Source organism: Vanessa cardui, chromosome 7 (assembly GCF_905220365.1).
Source record: "Vanessa cardui chromosome 7, ilVanCard2.1, whole genome shotgun sequence".
NCBI classification, from domain to species: domain Eukaryota; kingdom Metazoa; phylum Arthropoda; class Insecta; order Lepidoptera; family Nymphalidae; genus Vanessa; species Vanessa cardui.
The window spans coordinates 9,885,069-9,903,871 of record NC_061129.1 but is presented as its reverse complement, the minus strand read 5'-3'; the positions used below and the strand labels follow the sequence as shown (position 1 = coordinate 9,903,871).

General features: G+C 30.8%; 2 protein-coding genes across 2 annotated transcripts in view; one reads left to right on the top strand and one right to left on the bottom strand.

Moving 5' to 3' along the window:
* LOC124530787 overlaps positions 1–12,861 on the top strand; it is a 126,525-nt gene extending 113,664 nt beyond the window's left edge. Inside the window, exons 14-15 of the mRNA XM_047105071.1 lie at positions 1,220–1,291; positions 12,064–12,861. Coding sequence (XP_046961027.1) covers positions 1,220–1,291; positions 12,064–12,152 — 161 coding nt within the window. The 3' untranslated portion in view covers positions 12,153–12,861. The remainder of the gene's footprint in view (positions 1–1,219; positions 1,292–12,063) is intronic.
* A 799-nt stretch (positions 12,862–13,660) lies between these two features.
* Positions 13,661–18,729, bottom strand: LOC124531010 (profilin). The gene is made up of 4 exons (XM_047105398.1): positions 18,460–18,729; positions 15,578–15,749; positions 14,750–14,849; positions 13,661–14,664 (listed from the first exon to the last, which is right to left on the bottom strand). The coding sequence occupies exons 1-3, from the start codon at positions 18,568–18,570 to the stop codon at positions 14,752–14,754; spliced, it is 381 nt and encodes a 126-aa protein (XP_046961354.1). The 5' UTR covers positions 18,571–18,729; the 3' UTR covers positions 13,661–14,664; positions 14,750–14,751.
* Between the last annotated feature and the right edge of the window lie 74 nt (positions 18,730–18,803).

Sequence of the window (18,803 nt, the reverse complement as noted above, 5' to 3'; positions counted from 1 at the left end):
AGAAATATACATTGTCGGTGAAAGTCGATCTTTGTAAATTTGCGAGTTCGCTGGGTTGAACGATCGCTGGAACCGGTCAGACAGGCGGCCGCGGCATAAAGGATCCTACCGGGAATGTGCCTCCGTCGGGTGACTCCCTCCCTCCTCTATCTGTAGCCAGATATTTCCGCCTCGGATTGATATGCAACTAGTTTGAAATCGCTGCCTACAGGACAATATGGAATAAGTATGGACATGATAGAATGTCTTCCTAACCTTTTAGGTAAAGGCTAATCGATACCTTGTATACAATTCTCGATTAAACTCTTGATGCAAACGTGAAAATAATAAATTATACTAAAGTAAAAATAATAAAAATTACATCGCCTAAATAAATGCGAATTATGCTACATCGATTTCGATTAATCTTTCTTATCACGTGATAACATCGGTGTTTGTCAAATTTAAGTTTGTCAGAAATTTTCATTGAAAAAAACCACACCTTTAATAATAAAAATAATTTAGATAAATAAAGTTTAAACTGCAAAATTTTATTTCTATGTTTTCGTATACTTTGTAAAAGACCAATTTTTTTAATCAGTAGTTAGAATTATTGAGTCTATTCATTACCATTTAATAAACATTCAATTTAAGAAAATGTTTCGCTGGCTTAATACAGCATCAACAATTTGTCTTCATCGATTTTTGTCGGATTTTTAAAATGGGTAGAGCTATTTTAGAAATCACAAACCGATGAGCGCTGTCTTACCTTAATATTGTACTCCGAAACTGTCATGATGCATTCTGTTTAATTTTAACTGCATTATCACAATAAAGTAGGTACTCATTTTTCCATATTTCAATTTGAAGTATTTATTTCTTAATACAATCTATATTTAAAATAATTGGCATGTATATTGAAAAAAAGGTTAATGAGGAAAATTCTGACTATCTAATTAGTAACTTTCGTAACAAAATAATTACTAATTTTAGTATTTTATCTAAGGATGTCAAGTATTTACGGGCTTATTAATTATTTATATGGAAATTTAAATTGGTGCAATAAAACACGTTTTCGTTGCATTTACATGTTTCGAAAAGTTATTTCTGATAGTTATTTAATTTGAAACTGAACTATACCGAAGGTTGAGCGTTATCAACGAAACGTGAGAATAAACACGTTCCGTAACAATAGTAATCAAATATGTTGCAGCTGCTATATGATTCTCTTTATTCTTAGGAAACAATGGAAAGGAGAAGGAAAGTTCTCGAAGCAAGGAGGCAACGTCGCCAGCGGCTCGGTCAGCAAACGGTCAGTATTACATTATATCATAGAACTTATCAGGCGACGTTGCTATAGCAATAACAGAGAAACGGAGATGAATGAGCGGGTAATGATCGCGCTTTTCATTGGTAAAAGCGGGGGTTGTATGCGGGTGTGCGAGGCGTGGGGTGCGACATCGCGCACATGGTGTCCCGGGGGGCTGCGGCGGACAGCGCGCAGCCGCGATCGCCACCCTGCTGGCGTTACCCGGCTCCTTCCCCGGCACACGCCAACTGTCCCGCGCCCCTCGTCCCACCGACGCCCCTCTCTGCAGGGGTAACGACTCCAGAGGACACCGCATTCTATTCGTATTTTTGCAAAAATTGGAATTCTCCCTCGACATTTGCTGGTCTTTACACAACATTGCCTGTCATTACCAGGATATATAGAAACGATGCGCTCTATTAGCGCTTAATTGACTGTTATGAGTACCCAATGTTTGTTTGAACGTCCATCATAACACTATCTAATAATAATAATCATTAACTGCGACTGACTTTAATACAAACACTCAAATATTAGTCTAAACTCACTAAGACATTGCATTGCGAGGACCGAATGTTATAAAACTAAACATTTGTTTAGTCTGGTAAGCCTTGCCAACCAAAATGTGTACCTACAATCTATTTTAATACGACTTAGACGAGGAAATAAATGACATATAAGGCTTATTATAATATTTAATTTACCATGTCAAGTTTTAAGTTGCAAGTTAATTTTATTTTATAAACATAACTTCCAATATTATTCATACGCGCTATGGCGTTGTAAAAGATATGACTTAGTTAAGCCTAACAACCCATGTTCTACGATATAAGTAGTGAATCATTCTCTTTATTATACATGTATATTTCAAACGGGATGTAGACAAAGCATACTAACAGCTGATATGATAATAAACTTTCAAACACAATGTCAGCTAGTATTTAGAAGTGACATTTCAATGGGACAAACGTTTTGATAATCAAGCATCCGTCTTTGAAAATTATTAGCTCTACATATTAACAATTGTTGAAACAATTTGAATATGATTAATGTTTTATTATCATATACCAATTTAAATAATAGTTAAGGTTAAAGGCTAGAATCACTTAATTATCTAAAGGTACAAAGTAATGTTTTGTTGATTTTGTTCAAAGTAACGTGTTATCGTAGTTGATACTAGTTCTGAGTATGATCGTTGTTAATAGAAATGACAAAATATTGTATCTCTAGGTGTTAGATAACAGTATAGTTCAGTTTTAGCTTGATTAACATTTAAGGAATTTTAAAACATATTCTTTCTTAGAATATACATATTTTATTTTCAAAACAGAGGAACTAATACCAAATCGCGAAAAGATTGTTCTTGATTATGAAGAATAATGTCATATTTGTATTGCACACGCAAAAGTTTATAAGAAAAATGTTAAATATACTTCACGAGAACGAAATGCGGGTTTTAATAAATTCGTGTACATGATGTCATAAGTTAAACAGACCACTTTTACATTGAAAGACACGACGCGTTAATTGGTAAGAGTCTTCCATTACGTCGCTGTACGAGGCAGTATCGTGGTATTTGTTAATTGTTGTCCTGGCTCCACTTCATTATCAGCTCGCCTGATAACATTGTTGTCACTTTCTATTTTTACTTTTAACGTTTAACATAGTCATAAATATGTAATGACAAATATGATACTGGGAATGCGTTTATTAGTTTGGAAATAAGGAAAAAATTTAAGGTATTTGAATTAACATGATCCCATTTGCCTTTACAGTACTTGTACAGTGATTTCGAACGTTTCAAAATTAAATACATATGATTATACTAATAACGTCTATTTAACATTTAAAATGTTTTATTATCATATTTATATAGTTCCCCGTTAATATAAGTGCAATAAAAAAAATTATCAAAAAAAGTTTTAACTGAAAAATATAAATTATTTCTGTTACAATACTTGGAGCTTGGTGTTAACATATTCAGTTTAATTAACACCAGCACTAACCGGATTGAGGTCAATAGCCTAGTGCTTTCAATTCTCACATGAGAGACTGCTAAATCACGGAGCTATATCAAATAGAATCTTTTTAATATTGCACCGTCTGACGTTGACTAACATTAATTTGAACATTTAAAAGATGAATATTGTTTAAATATTACGTTATATTATTAAATGTTACAAAATACAGCTGTTTATTTGCATACCTATATTCTTGGCATACAGTCGAAAATTTTTAAACATTTGGCCGACTTCCAGTAAATATTTCATGGAATACTTAGATAGTAAACATGTGGGTATACATTTCTTACAGTTCTCATTCATTAGCAGGTTAAAGCTTTTAAAATGTGTTATAAGCTGATAAAGCACGGCGTTTTCTGCATTTATACATACATATAAAGAAAATGTTCGTTGAAATAATTGAACTAGCGAACATAAACTATGATGTACGTTACTAAAAGGATGATTTGAAAGGTTTGCTACAAATGCAATTAAATAATGTATTTCAATAAATTACGCCATGATCAAGAATTTATTAAAAAGGAACGCTTTCTAAGTGACATTATGAATTAATTCAAAATATTCATTTTTTAAAATGGATTGTTTTATGATTAGTTCCAGGTGTAAAAAACTCTTCTTTAGATTCATGAAGTCCTACGTATGTCAAAATGAAGACAGAATTAAAATTGATAGTGACAATAAAAGACACCAATTTGGGAACAGTAAATAAATCGTTCTAAAAAGTACTTACATCATTTTTATATACAACTTTTTGCACTAAATGTAATAAAATGTTTATCATAAATTGGTCACGCTTGATAAAATTTATATCTAAGCGTTACTAAACGATACTATCATTTTACCATTGCGACATACAAAATAATAACATATTTATATATGAGCATGTGACATAAAAATCTATACGATATTATTAATTGCGAGTTTTTATATATTTAAAATAAATTGTGGCCATAATTGAATACTTATAAATAATACATAAGCAAAATATTGGCAAGGGTAAATGACTGACCGCTAGTGGCGATACCAACTATATCTGCTTTGCACAGAGTTCGTTGAACTGTACCGTTTGTCTACAATTAATAATTCATTTTGCAATAGCGAATGTTCCGGCGAATCTCGCAAACATTTGGCTTGATAATTTATTATTAATTATTTTTTTTAATGGAATTTTAATGTTAAAATGTGCGCATACATTTTAAGTCGACCTCGATGACTCATCTCAACACATCACCATAAATATATATCAGTACGTGTCTTTCGCGTCGAACGTTACTTGGAAGGTCCCTTAGTAGGAGAAGGTCAGTTCCGCTCTGTGTCCTCATTAGTAAACTAAAGTGAGTCACTGTTCTATCGTACAGATAACCTTTTTCTGCAATCCATCTAATGTACTTTGTTGCTTTTCTTGAAGAAATACAATCATGCCAAAAAATTGTATTTGTGTTCTTGTAAATGAAATTCCCCTATAAAATTTAGGGGATAGGGGGATTTTCCAATGTTTAAAAGAGACAAGATTCAATTTTTTTTTATTTGTAACATTACATAAAGCGTACTTATTTTGATATTGTTTTGCTGGAATTCAAATAAGGATTCAAAAGTATCTTATAAAATGTACATATTCAATCTTATCTTCTAAAATATAAATCTAAAATAAAAATATAAATATAAATCTTATAAAATATACGTATTCAATTGTTTTTTTTTTAAGTATTTACAGACGATATTTAAAAAACGGTTATGTAACTTTCTTTTCATTAAACAATTACCATTATGGTTGTTTTCTTAAAAAAATATTATAAATGAGAATACAAAACAAACGGCTAGCAACAACGTTTTTGTTATAAATCATGATTTTTATAATAATTTAAATTTCGTAGAAATCTTATCATAATTTTCCGGCCCCAAAAATACGCTCTGAAATTAATTCAGCTTATGTTAACGAAATGATTAATCTAATGTTAAAAGTATAAAATGTACGAAAGCAGCACATTTAGAGAGCGTAAAAAGTATGCTATTTTGACTCTGCTCAATTTTATCTCGTTCTCATTTAGTGACGCAAAAGATTAGCTAAATCGAACCGATGTCGAACGAATTGACATTGACAAGGACAACCAACGTTCAATATTTTATTTAACACTTTTTACTACATTAAACAAACGCCACTCATGAAAGGCCTTAATAAACCTGTAAGTATAATGGTGAATTGTTACGTACCTACTGTTTTCTTTTTCCGTCCTCAATAATTTTGTATTCGAAAGAAGAAGACAGATTACTGTGCAATTGATCTATACAAATGACATATACAAACGAATAAACAATATTTTTACACATCAGCAAAGTACTAAAGCTCTAAAATCGATAATAGAAAAATTCAATCAATGATCAAATGTTACAATGTTAAAAGGACTTTTATTTTAGATGATATTTAATAATAATATCTAAACTGTAATATTATAATTAAATATCAACATATTTGTATAATTGATAATATTAATAAATTCGTAACACAATTATTTTTTTGTCAAACACGTGATATATTCTGGCGTTTCAATAAATATTAAATAAAAGATTACTTAATTCAATTTACCAAGAAACAATAACAATAGGTATTATAGTTAATAAGTGAACTTTGAATTATTGACAAGCATATTTTACCTAATATACTTATAGCGGACTTTACACTAGTTTATTCATTTGACATTTCACACATTGCAATAAAAATTTAAACGAGAATTATACTATTATAATTATACATTGGATATGATGATTGGTAATACACTAATAACATACGCAATTTAACTGTTAGTATTTATAGTATAGTATAGTAGTATTTACATTTTATTAGTACTTGAAGTCATTTATATAAAATCGTTAATGTACGCAGCTACCATAGCGGATCATTTTTTAAGAGTTCTAGTAAATAGTGACATCGGACCCATCAGACCGGTAAAAAATATGATAAAACACTCTTAAAAAACATATAAGTAGTTTTCTTAATGACAAACTCGTCTGTATTGTCACCAGAAATAAATGTTTGTACACAATGGTCTAGCAGACTTACTACATATAAGGAAATTGCACTGACGTCTTTGGACATAGTTTAACGTTTTAAATATTACGTCAAATCAAAGTACTTGTACTTGTGATTTTAGATCACTGTTGTCACTCATATGGGGTAAAGGCCTCCAATTTTTTATTATTTTTCTCAGAAACTATGACAAATATTAAAACGCAAAGAAAGATGATGATGATCAAAGAAGATGTACCACTGAAGTCAGTATTTAGTCGAAGTTAGTATATTTTTTATTATTTGATTATTTTTTAGAAGTTTTAGTATAGTAAGTGTGCTAGAACCTTTCCGTGAAATGGGACTGGTCTAATAATTAGTATACACGTACATCCACCCTATACACGCTCATACCTGAATTGTATTTCGTGAAATGGCTTCAATTTTATCCAGAAAAAGGCTTATAAGTAATCATAAGTATTAATTATACCAACGATACTGTAAATCAATCAACATTACAGAAGATATGGGACAGAGAAACAAAAGAGAATGATAAATAAATATTTAACAAGAGAAAATAATATGATAACTTCTTAACTCATTACCAATACAAATGACGATAATGACCTACTATCTCAAGTATATATACTAATGTATACCAGATAAAAATATAACAGTACATTTTAACGACATAAACACAAATCGATAAGAGGTCACGCATGCAATTGCCGTGTCAGGCGCCTTGTTATTTATTATTTATAAAAGGAAAACATGACATGACTCAATATTAAAGCAAACATTTATTTATGTTTTGCTATAGTTTAATAATTTAACTATATATATCATATTTAGTTCAAATTTCACAGCCAATCTGAGGTGTAATATCATAATTTTTACAGAGAATTCGTAATCCATATTTTCGATACTAATCATCAAATTATAAAATAAAACACATTGCCCATATCTTGCCTATCTTCGTATACACATGCAAGTCATGTACCCTGTACATGTAATTCAACTCGTTCATTTAAACTTCACATCGCAAGAAGTATTATTACTTAGCTGTCAAATTTTCATGTAGCACAGGCATACTGACATAAAAGGGTGTGGCCACTAATGAAAATATGTTATTAAAACTTCATTATATTTTTTTGTTAAAAAGGTCACAGCTATGACACATAAAACTATAAAAATAAAAAGATTGTACAGTCATCTAAATTATTTTAATTGAAGGAATATTAAAAAGAGAATGTAAAAAAAGAGAAACTCAGTTTAATAATATTTAAATATATCAAATTATTAAGTATTTTAATTAGACAAATGCTGGATTTTATCATGTTATACCTTTGCGTTTTTTTTTTCTTTTTTTTTTTCTAATTCTCATAAGTCTGGCTACAGGTTTACTTATAAGTTATTCAGACAGGCCTAGTTCCACTGAAAGTAGTCTCATTTCTCGAGTGACTCGTCCGCACGACAAACTAAGAGTTCGCATATAGTCATAAAGCTTTGTATTGTGTAAACGTTCATAATGCATGTCTCGTCATTTTCAGTCATTTTCTTACACTAACAGACCTTCTCGTTAAAGATTCGTTAATTTATATTATTTTAAACAACAGTTTGAGAACTTTACGTTATTTTAGTGTTAAACGATTCAGATCAAAACCAAAATTTTTTATTCGCTCTGGAAATTTAATAATTAAGTAGATTTTATATTAAACCAAATTGATAATGCTTTTTATAATTCTAGTAATTAACACTAAATTATACACTCACATAATCGTCTACCTACCTACCTACTTAAAATCTAAGCTTAATTAACGGTAAAGAAAAATATTAAGCAGTATAAATTGGAGCCTAAATGTGTCTAAAAAACTAAATTTCAAATTTATTTCCTCCAAAAAACTGAACAGGCCCTAAAACTTTTTAGTTAACGTACTTATATAACTTAAGTTTAATAATACTTATTACCTACAACATAATATATACTTCCATAATATAATATATATATATACTTATATAGTTTTCTTTTTTAACGTAAACAGTTACCAACAAAATGTAAAGCTAACTAACAACTTAAATAATAACCAAAATATCCATATAATATAACATTTTTAAATACATTTGACGGATGTTATACAGGTAAAATAATTAAAAGGCATCTAAACAGCAGTGCTCTGTGTATATATAATATTACATCAAGTTTCTCTAGACCAGACCTTGTGGTTGCCGGTACTGGTGGTTTACTTAATAACAAGTTATAACATACTTAAGAGTCGAGTACTTTAAAACTATGATGAAAAACGCCTTTTGTTATATTGCTTTAAGTGATATTTTTCTTTAATTCGTTTTGCTTGGCAACAATTAATTAGATACAATTAAAGACACAAGATACAATTTAATTTTGGTTACTTTAATATCAGTGTTCTGAATATTTCACTACACATTGTACCGCGGGTGCAGAGCTTTTTTATTAGTCATTTAAGAAGACATAAATATTAGAAAGAATAAGAATATATATAATTAAATATTCTGTCGGTGTATTAGATTTTAAATAAAACTCTAGCTGAAACCTGTACCTGGCTGAACTAAGCTCATATTGAAATAGTTACATAATACGTATTGGTATTGTGTTTTGTCGTAAAACGTTGTATGCTTATCCCAATTAAAGAGTTATATTCGAAGATAAACTTTTGGACGAATTGACTTAAAAGCATACATTGAAGAGGACAACGCCCTGGTTACGCTAAAACGAATTGTCACACTGCGAATATTTTATGAGATAAAGAACACACTGGGCCGAGTAGTAAGCGGACAGACAGTGCGGGAGAGCGGAGGCTGCGCGACCGATCAATAATACGTCGCGCACGGCGCGCCGCCACCGCGCGCCGACGAAAGCGAACGCACCGACCTCGCTGCCCTTCACCGGAGAGTCGACGAACTCTGCACACCCCGTACACCCCCTCCCTCCGACCAAAACTCCGACCCTCGAACGAACCCTACGAGTTACCCTCACAGCGATCTTCCTGACCCGATTAAATATTCTAAACGAATATGAGTCTCATTGTCGCCTAAGTCGACTTCCCGCTTCGACGAATCGTTAGTCATCAGTTGGTAACCGTGATTCATTTTGAAGAATCAGCAAGGAGATTCTGAGTCATATCAAAGTCTTAATTTTCATTAAGTAGTTACTTTTTTACATCCCTAGGCTATACTAATTATTTTATTACAATGTTTGATCTTTCTTACAAATAAAAAAGGTACAATAAGGTTCTGATTTATTATTCTAGAAGCGTAACTGGCTACGCCTATAGCTCGTAGATCCGGTAACTCCACGTTTAGTCCCTCGAAATAAATTATTGTACATTACTTTATGCTTTTCGTGCGGGCGATTAAAGGAAGATGAAGCTATTGTACACAAAGCTAAATCCGTGTGTCACACGTAAACTAGTATAGCACGTTATTAATCAAGTGCTGTATATTATTTTATTATAACAAGTCAAGTGATAAATTGCATCGAATGTGAACACATGAAGTATCGACAGTCGACACAATCATTGCGGGGAGTCTAGCCAATGAACTTGAATCAGACGGGCCTCCACTGCGCATGCTATTAATAAACCTGCGGCTCTCCGCGATCTGTGGAATATGGAGATCATTTTCTGGTGATAAAATAATAGGAACTATGAATTGCAAATTAACTTATTTGATATTTCTTAATAGTAAAAAGTCTATAATTTACAATTTCATTTACGGTACGGATTATGGCGTCGATTGTTGTACAAGTACGTGACGTATAATTACTAAGGTATATTTACAGTCATTGAAAAGTTTTTAAATAGCGGTTCGAGTAGGGACAATCTTATTCATATTTAACGGAGTCAGATGTCGGGGACGGCTTCATGAGGGCTATTTTTGGCCACAGTCGAAGCATTTGGGACGTGCGCTGGAAAATATCTACTAACCGGTCTATTCTCGGACGCCCTACTAACGGTGTGCCTCTTACTTCATCGATGAAATACTATACGAATAGTTGTTTTTTAATTTATGTATGTCAAATATCACTCTTATCTGCCATTTTTTCGGGTAAGAATATCTTATTTTTCAATATTTATTTAATCGTAGGTATTTATTGTATGCATTTTTATTAAAATTTATAAATAAAGCATAATTATCAACAAAGTGACCCATTCTCGATAACTTTGAAATCGTTTAGTCTGTCACCTCATTATTTATATTGTCTGGAGATATCTCGGAACGGCTATAAAACAAACGCGACCTCAGATATCAATGACCGACCGTCATCTCTTTAATGATTGATCACATCATTTATGTCACAGCCCGGGTTAAACGGTAAACTTTCACTTGATTTTTATTGAATGTTTATTTCTTCCCATTGTCATAAAGACTTAACATAAATCATTTTTCTAAAATTTTAATTAAAATATTTAGAGACACTTTTTTATATTGTTCATTGTTATTAAAGTCCTCCCCGAGACGATTCTGGTTCATCTAATATTTATCGCTTGTTTAAAAGTACTAAATCAAAAATATAAAATTTGTTAATGGCAATTTTGACTAACTAACAAAAATTTAAATAAGCTATATCGGCAGCCTGCGTTTTTCGATTCTAATAAGTCCCTGTATCGTGGCCGCAGTATCGACCCGGCGGCGGCGACTAGCGCGCTCGTACACTTGACATTCGCACTCCCTCGCCCTCAAATAGGGGTTCACGACCCTAACAACACTGCAGCCTTACAAATACTTATTAACTTTTAAAATTAAGATAAAATGCAATTCATCAATAATAATATCAAATCTAATATCACCAATAAAAAGATAATTCAAAAAATGATTTGCGGTTTTTCTTAGTAAGCTGACGAGCTTTTCGGTGTATGATTACACAGAGTACCCACTCAAGTCTGGCAGTCAAAATCATCCTGGAATGGAAATAAATCCAGTAAGCCAGGCCCAAATCCAGGCTAGATTTCATCGCAAGATGTAGGTGTCAAAATTTTCAGTTACAATTCATTAATTCATTTCCACTTGGTTCAAGTTGCATCAATTTAATTGGATAAAACGAGAAAAATTAAATATGCCGACATTTTACTCATTGATATGGAGCTGTAATTGAAGAAAAACTTGAACCTTTGAATATATTAGCTATGTGTTTTGACGCCCTTTATATCAGTTTAACTTATTTTTTTAGATGTCAGACATGTTTTTTTTTCTCAAAAGCAGGCACGAGCCTAAAATTACTCACACCATTTTTCTATTTTTTCACAGCACACAACAACAAGTAATCGAACAACTCAGGTCTATCGAGTGTGCAATTTATATTTATTTAGGTTAAATTAAATAACAGAAATTTTAAAAAATACTGTCGCGATTCATATTGTCGCGATCCTAAGGATGCTGAACATCAACGGCAAAGAGAAAGACAGAGAGAACACATGATGCTAAAATACCGTTGTTTTACAAAATCGAAGCGCTGTCAATCGAAATTTCATCGCTACCATCCTTTGTTCCTTATGGGCATCATCACTATTAATAATGATTGCCACATGTGCTTATATTTATGGTTGCCTCTACTTAAATTTTAATGATGGCGATACAAAACTGTGTATGTAGGTGCCACATTAATTAGCATTATATGTAGGTACATTTTATTTGTAATAAACAGGAAAATAATATCAACTGAAAAAGGAAGCACTATTAATAAAGTTGTTAATCAAAATTATATTTGTTAACAGGCGAGGAGCATCCAGGCCAGAAACAAAGGAAAGGTTTCTTTAGAAGTCTCTGGAAGAAATCTCGTCATTATTCATTGGAGCATCCGTGACCACAAGATAGTTTATATGATTTGACCTTGAAATCTCTCCCATGAAACGAGTTGCAGTATGTGTAACAATCAGACTACAATGATATTATATCCGAAGTCATTCGATCTGAAAAGTTTACAAATAGGGTTGATCACAAAAAATGCTATGAAAATTGCGAGCGTTAGAGTAAATTGTATTAACATGTGCGTGAATGTGGCTTTGAAATTTAAAAACCGTATCTTAGTTTGCTGGCTTAATCAAGTGGCATGTTTATTTTAATTGAATTGTACGTATAGTAATATTTCTAACCGGTGGTTATTACAACGCATAATTTATTTAAGAAATATCTATTTTAGGAATCCACGACTAATTTTCTTCCTTATTCATAAAATAGGTTTGTAGAAATGTAGATAACCACGTAGTATGTTATGTACATCTGAGTTTTATTGTTTTTAAATTATTGTTAACCGTTTTAGAAAGGAATAAGAATTATTTCTCCGAGTCTATATTATAATTAAAGTTAACATTAGAAACACAAAAATATGTAACTTAATTACAATTTTCTTTTTAGAGTTAGATGTGTAAAATGATCTTGTGTGGTATATTAAAGAACCAAATTCACATATAGACTACCACTTTTAACATTTTATACCAATCCTTGTATTCGAGTGTACTTAATTCTTATTATTGTAGATTTTGTCAAAAGGAAAATAAATTATGTTAATTAGCCATGTTTTTTTTATTTTATCCATGTAGTTATATTTCTTACCCTATTCAAAAAGTTTTATCTTCGTCAGGTCGTTTTTTCAATTATTTTATGATGTCAAAAATCTTGAATTAATCCGTGAGAGAGCTACCACCATTGCATAAACTATTTTGCAAAATTTACTTCAAATTTTAAATTGAAATTAAAATAATAGTGAAAAATATGGTAGTCGCCACATGCGTTTACATTCGTAATTGCAATAACGCTGTAATTCTCTTTTAATCCAAAAGATTATAATTTTTTCGAAAAGTAAAACAATTCAGAAATACTTTACAATTATCATAATATTTACTAATTTTTTAATGTTGACTTTTAGGCTATGCCTCTATTGCTAATTTATAGTAATCAGTTCAACAATTGATTTATCTTAAGAAAATACGACCTTATAGACAGATGAGTGCTAAGACAAGATACTATGATTACGGCCGGAATGTTAACGATTAATCACTAGTTTCGTTAAGATTCCAGAAAACAATTTTAAGTTAAATTATTACATTAATGCATATTGCATTCAAGATTCGTTTCCACCCATGGTGGTGAGAAAAAAATGGTCGTACCACTAGCATCTAACTGTTTGCAATGGAAACCCATTTTATATTAACCCATTTGCTTATAATAGCAAAATCGTGATACTATAGTCTAAAATTGTAAACAGTAGTTACGAAACGTAGATACTAATACTAATAGTAGATACTAATACTTTCATTATTTTTACTCAGTTGTAATAAATTGGATATCAGGTGATGAAAGAAAACCATATAATTATAATACAAATCATTTTATTATTAGATAGACACAGTTCCCATCGCTTATCAGAAACAATGTACAAAGCTATAGTAGTAATATCAAATATAAACAATATGCACCCTTCGATTACTGCAAGCCTTGTTTGAGGATACAGGATTATAATTGAGCGCTTCTAGATTCTGCAGCTAAGAGATAGAATAGAATAAAACAGAATGCAAAATGTTTATTATTCACTACACAATATTATAAACGCAGCGTAATAAAAAGGGAAGCATAGCGAAGTAATGGCGCTCGCGGAGGGCTAAGGGAGCGCCCCCCGCCCCCCGCTCGCCTCACGTCGTATTAGTTCTCACACGATGGTTCCAGTGGGACTAGAGATTTTTCAATTAAAATCGTTACATGTATTCTTGGGTTACAGTGTCTTTCATTTTGTAACAAGCCCTTACACAAATGCTTATTTGTAATTACATATATAATAATGTTGTATATTGTTACAGTAATTTCATTACGTGGTTATTATAATTTCTTGTCAAGCGTCTGGTTGCAATGCTGATTTCCATTTTATTATTTTATATAAATAAGGTTGACAGCGAGTAAGTTATAACCACAGTTATACTCAATAACTCATTCTAGATGTAAAAAAAATTGTAGTATCAGACAACTTGAAAAGAAATTTAAAAAAATCTCTATACATCATGCCTCGAGACTTTTTCGCAAAGCCACTTGTTTAGCTTTACTGTAGTCCGATAAAAGCATTTTTTTTAAATACATAAAACCATTATACAGAAACAATTACTCTGTGAAAACGGTGAGCGTATAAAAAAAAAAAGAGTCCAAAATTCACAAAGTAATTACATCTGCACATGGATACTAAACGCATCAGACACTGATAGCGCCATAATTTATCAAATATCAAAACAAATGACGGTCCTTATCACTTTTATAGAATATACAAAATGCAGTTACTTATTTCCCTGTGGAAAAATATTATCTTATTCTTAGATCACGCGCGCTTCGATCTGTAAAAAAGAGAAAAATATTCCATTTCTTGTACATCTATTTTAAGTAAATGTAGTACTTAAAAAAGAAAATGTCTCAACTCACCTCTAATAACCACAGGTAATTAAATATTCTCCTAACTTCTCCACTACAGATGCGGCTTGCTGGGGTTGGATCGGTTCTTCATAGAGAGAAATTACAACAGCTGCAAATAAAAGTATTACTGTAAAAATTCTGTTAAATTTATAGCATATCATTTCTTTGTAATCCTTAAAAGTATATTAAGTGTTTTTAATTAAATTAGTTACTTTCGGAAACTAGAAATAATTGCGTGTTTGAGTCATATGTAGGTCAATTAATAAACTAAGAGAGTCGGTCTTAACGGTCTATGCGCGCAATTTCTCAGTGTACATCCGAACATTAAAATTTTTGAGAAAAATTTAAATTATTAAAGCTATTCGTCACGCTATTAATAACTCAATGTTAAGAAAATATGAATTGTAGCTACTTTTAGATGACATAATTACATGTAGTTCTAGGCCAGTCGGCCTCTTTGGCAAAGGTGCAAGAATAGAATTTTCTTATTATCAAGACGCGATTATCTTCTTCATATTTCGAATCACAATCTAATACTCTGTATTGTCTGTAAAACATACTATATTTATTCAAATAGATATATCTTACTACATACATACTAACAAAGTATTAAAAATATAACACATATCGATCGCTATCAAAACATCGAATAAATAATAATTACTGACTTAAGTATAATAATGTTACAATGTGAAATGTTGCATTCGACAAAAAAAACTACGTGAAATATGTAAGTTAGACCGCGCAAATGCTGCATAGGTATGACACACGACACCATTATATTAAGTTGCATCGCAATTCACTATCAAAGGACTGGCATGAACGTAGTTGTTTTACCTTGCTGTGTCTTCATGCAGTGCACGCCGACCTTGCCAAGTTTTGCGCGTATTATGCGGTCTGTTCCACTGAGGTAGATGTACCGCGTGCCCGCTATCGTGACGCCGCCGCTTGTAAGGAGTGATTCATTTTCGAAACCGGCCACTATCTTTCCGACTTCGTCTTTTGATATCTGTTAAGAGTATTACATTTATGAACAGTATTCATATAATATTTAAGTAAATGAACGTACTTACTCATATTCAATATTTATTTACGAAAGACTTTTTAATTTTTTTTTAAACGTATTTAAACTACCATAACATACATTTCTCAATCGATAATCTAAAATAACAATACTTTATCGTGTTATCTTGAATAGTCTTCAAGCATAACGATAGCTTGTAAAAATGTACGAAAAAAAAAACGTATATTTTAATGTTATGATTAAACTAGCCTTACAATCCGTTTTGAATGGATGAAAATTGTTTATTTTGTTATTATTACATGATTAAGAGTTAGTTCTTCAGCTTTGGTTGGCTAATTGGCTAAGAAGACAGTTAGTAGTACTATAAGAGACAATACAATTCAACAAATAGCATATTAATATTGACTATATGTGCCCAAACAGCCCATGGCACGTAATAACTATAATACTTCAATGATTATGTTATGATTATGATATAATCGTAATAATATGTCTAAGTCATTATGCTCTGCAAATTTTAATATACCATACAATAAAGTATAGAAACAAGTAAATCTTGTTAATTTATAAAAATCCCCCCAAAATTGGTATGAATCTAGATTCAGTGGATTGACTCCTGGTGTTGTAAAATTACATAACCTTTTTGAGTAAAGAAGCATCTAATATAAAGTATATAATGGCTTAAAAACTTCTGTGAATAGTTTTGTTGGAAACACAATCTTTGGCAACTTTATAATATTAGGTGTGTTAATATATTAGTATGGATGAGAATATAATCAGAATTTCATTAAAATTATAGATAATAGTGTAGTATGTAGCATAAGGTTTTATGAGACAACATGTAATGAATGCTACATGTTATTAGTGTAAATCTATGTATGTGCAAACAAATTTTATTTGAGAACTGAGAACTATTTATTAAATATAGTTATTGTTTAGAATACCAATAACTTAATCATTCCACCCTATCCCTACCTCATTACTCAACAGGTAACAAAAGGAATTAATATTGATTCTTAATAAAAAATACATTAATAAAGTATAATGGAAAATGTTGATACAAAATGAACTGATAAAGATATAATAATAATAAAATTATTTTTACTTTTAAATGTGTTACATCAAATAATTATGAAAGTAGCATTTCAAATTAAAAAATATTTAACTTCTTAAATACTGAATGCTTACTTTTTCTGCTCTTCATACTGAAATTAATCATTGATAAACTTTCAGCAGAAACAAAGGATTTTGATTGTAATCTAAAAGTATTTGAAAGCTCTATTTTGCAAAAGAGCTTTGAAATACTTACAAACATTTATACAAATATTAAAAAACCTACATATTATTTCTTATTAGGATTACACTAAGCTTAACTAAAAATTCTCAAATTTGACTCAAATTTCTTCATAACCTAACAGGTAAGAAAGAAACATAAAAATAACTCTTACATGTTCACAACATTGAATCATAGGACTTGTTGTGAATTTAGCAACTATTTGTTGAATTGAAACAAAATTCTCATCCAATTCTCATTACTTATATTATGTATATACTAAAATAACATTTATGTACTGTTATCTTGACTGCTGAATCTGCTGAGTCAATCTCTCCAACATACTTGATATTGGTGAAATAATTTGTGCCCATTAGCCAAAATTAGTCATTAAGCTAAGTTTGAGTTACAACATGTACTAAAATAACAATTTGGGTAAACTTTAATGTATTCTAATTCAGTCATGACACAATATTCTATACTCTGGCTTTATATGTACATATTCCTACAGATTAATCATTATTATTGATAATTTCATTCCAATTAACAAATGAAAATAGTTAATTTAATGAAGATGAGTTGCATTGTTAAGAAATTCTTATTTTAATTTACAGATTTTATAGTATTAGTATTTACTTTTTTTGTATTTATTTAAACATTTATCCATATCTTTTACAACTACATATTACATTACATTGAAATATACATTATAATATTATATTGGATTCTATTTAAATAAAATATAACAATTAAATTTCAATTTAAAATTTTAATCGTAAATTAGTTTAGTAAGCGATTTTTATATATGTAACTGTAATGATCTAATATTTCATATTATATAATTAATTAGTTTTTATGTATTTGTAACGGTTAAATTATCATATAATTTAACATAAGTATATAATTTTTACCTACGCAACATACTATCATGAGTCATAATATTATCGCGTATTCGTTTAAGCTCAAGTTTAAGGAAAGGGCAAAAAAAAATACAGTATAGATGTGAGAAATTAACGAAAATGGAGCGATTTGAACATAATATTACATTACAGATAAATTTGGCGTCGCCGACGTGTGACTACTTCAATGCAAGAACTACCGGCCGGCAACATTTTATTCAGCAAATAGGCCTTATAGCGAATAGTACCCATTTACAATTCATTCCCAATTCAAAGCAGTTCAGTTTTTTACTAAAAATGTAAATAGTTAAGGATGCATAGACTGAATAAAACCAATTCTAATTTGAATTGTCTACCACATGTCGCCATCTTGTCAACTAGCCGGATTCGTCATCCATTCATAATTTACGAATCCAAAATTTGACCACTTAAGGGCACAATACCATCGCACATCAAATCACCTATGCACAAAAGATGATTAATATGAATTCACTAAGCACTTAATACATATCAAGAAACTTACATCGAAGCCTTCTGATTTAGCCCAGACATTTCCATCGTGACCGGCAATCGCAGCCTTTGTAACACATCTTGATGCAATTAACTGTTTATCGACATAATCTTGCCAGCTCATTTTGATAGAGTTCTTTGTAAAATAAAACTAAACTTTCCTAAACCACAATCTAAACTCTGCAACGAGCAGACGCTCCACACGAACAAAAAGCACTGCCGTTTCAAAATGGCAGCGTACTCAAAGACACGACAGGAAGTTTGCTCCTACCAACATTAAAATGTTTAATATGCGTTCATGTTAAAGAATATCGGTAAAGATATTTACAAAATAACTTCATAAACCTTAAAAATTAT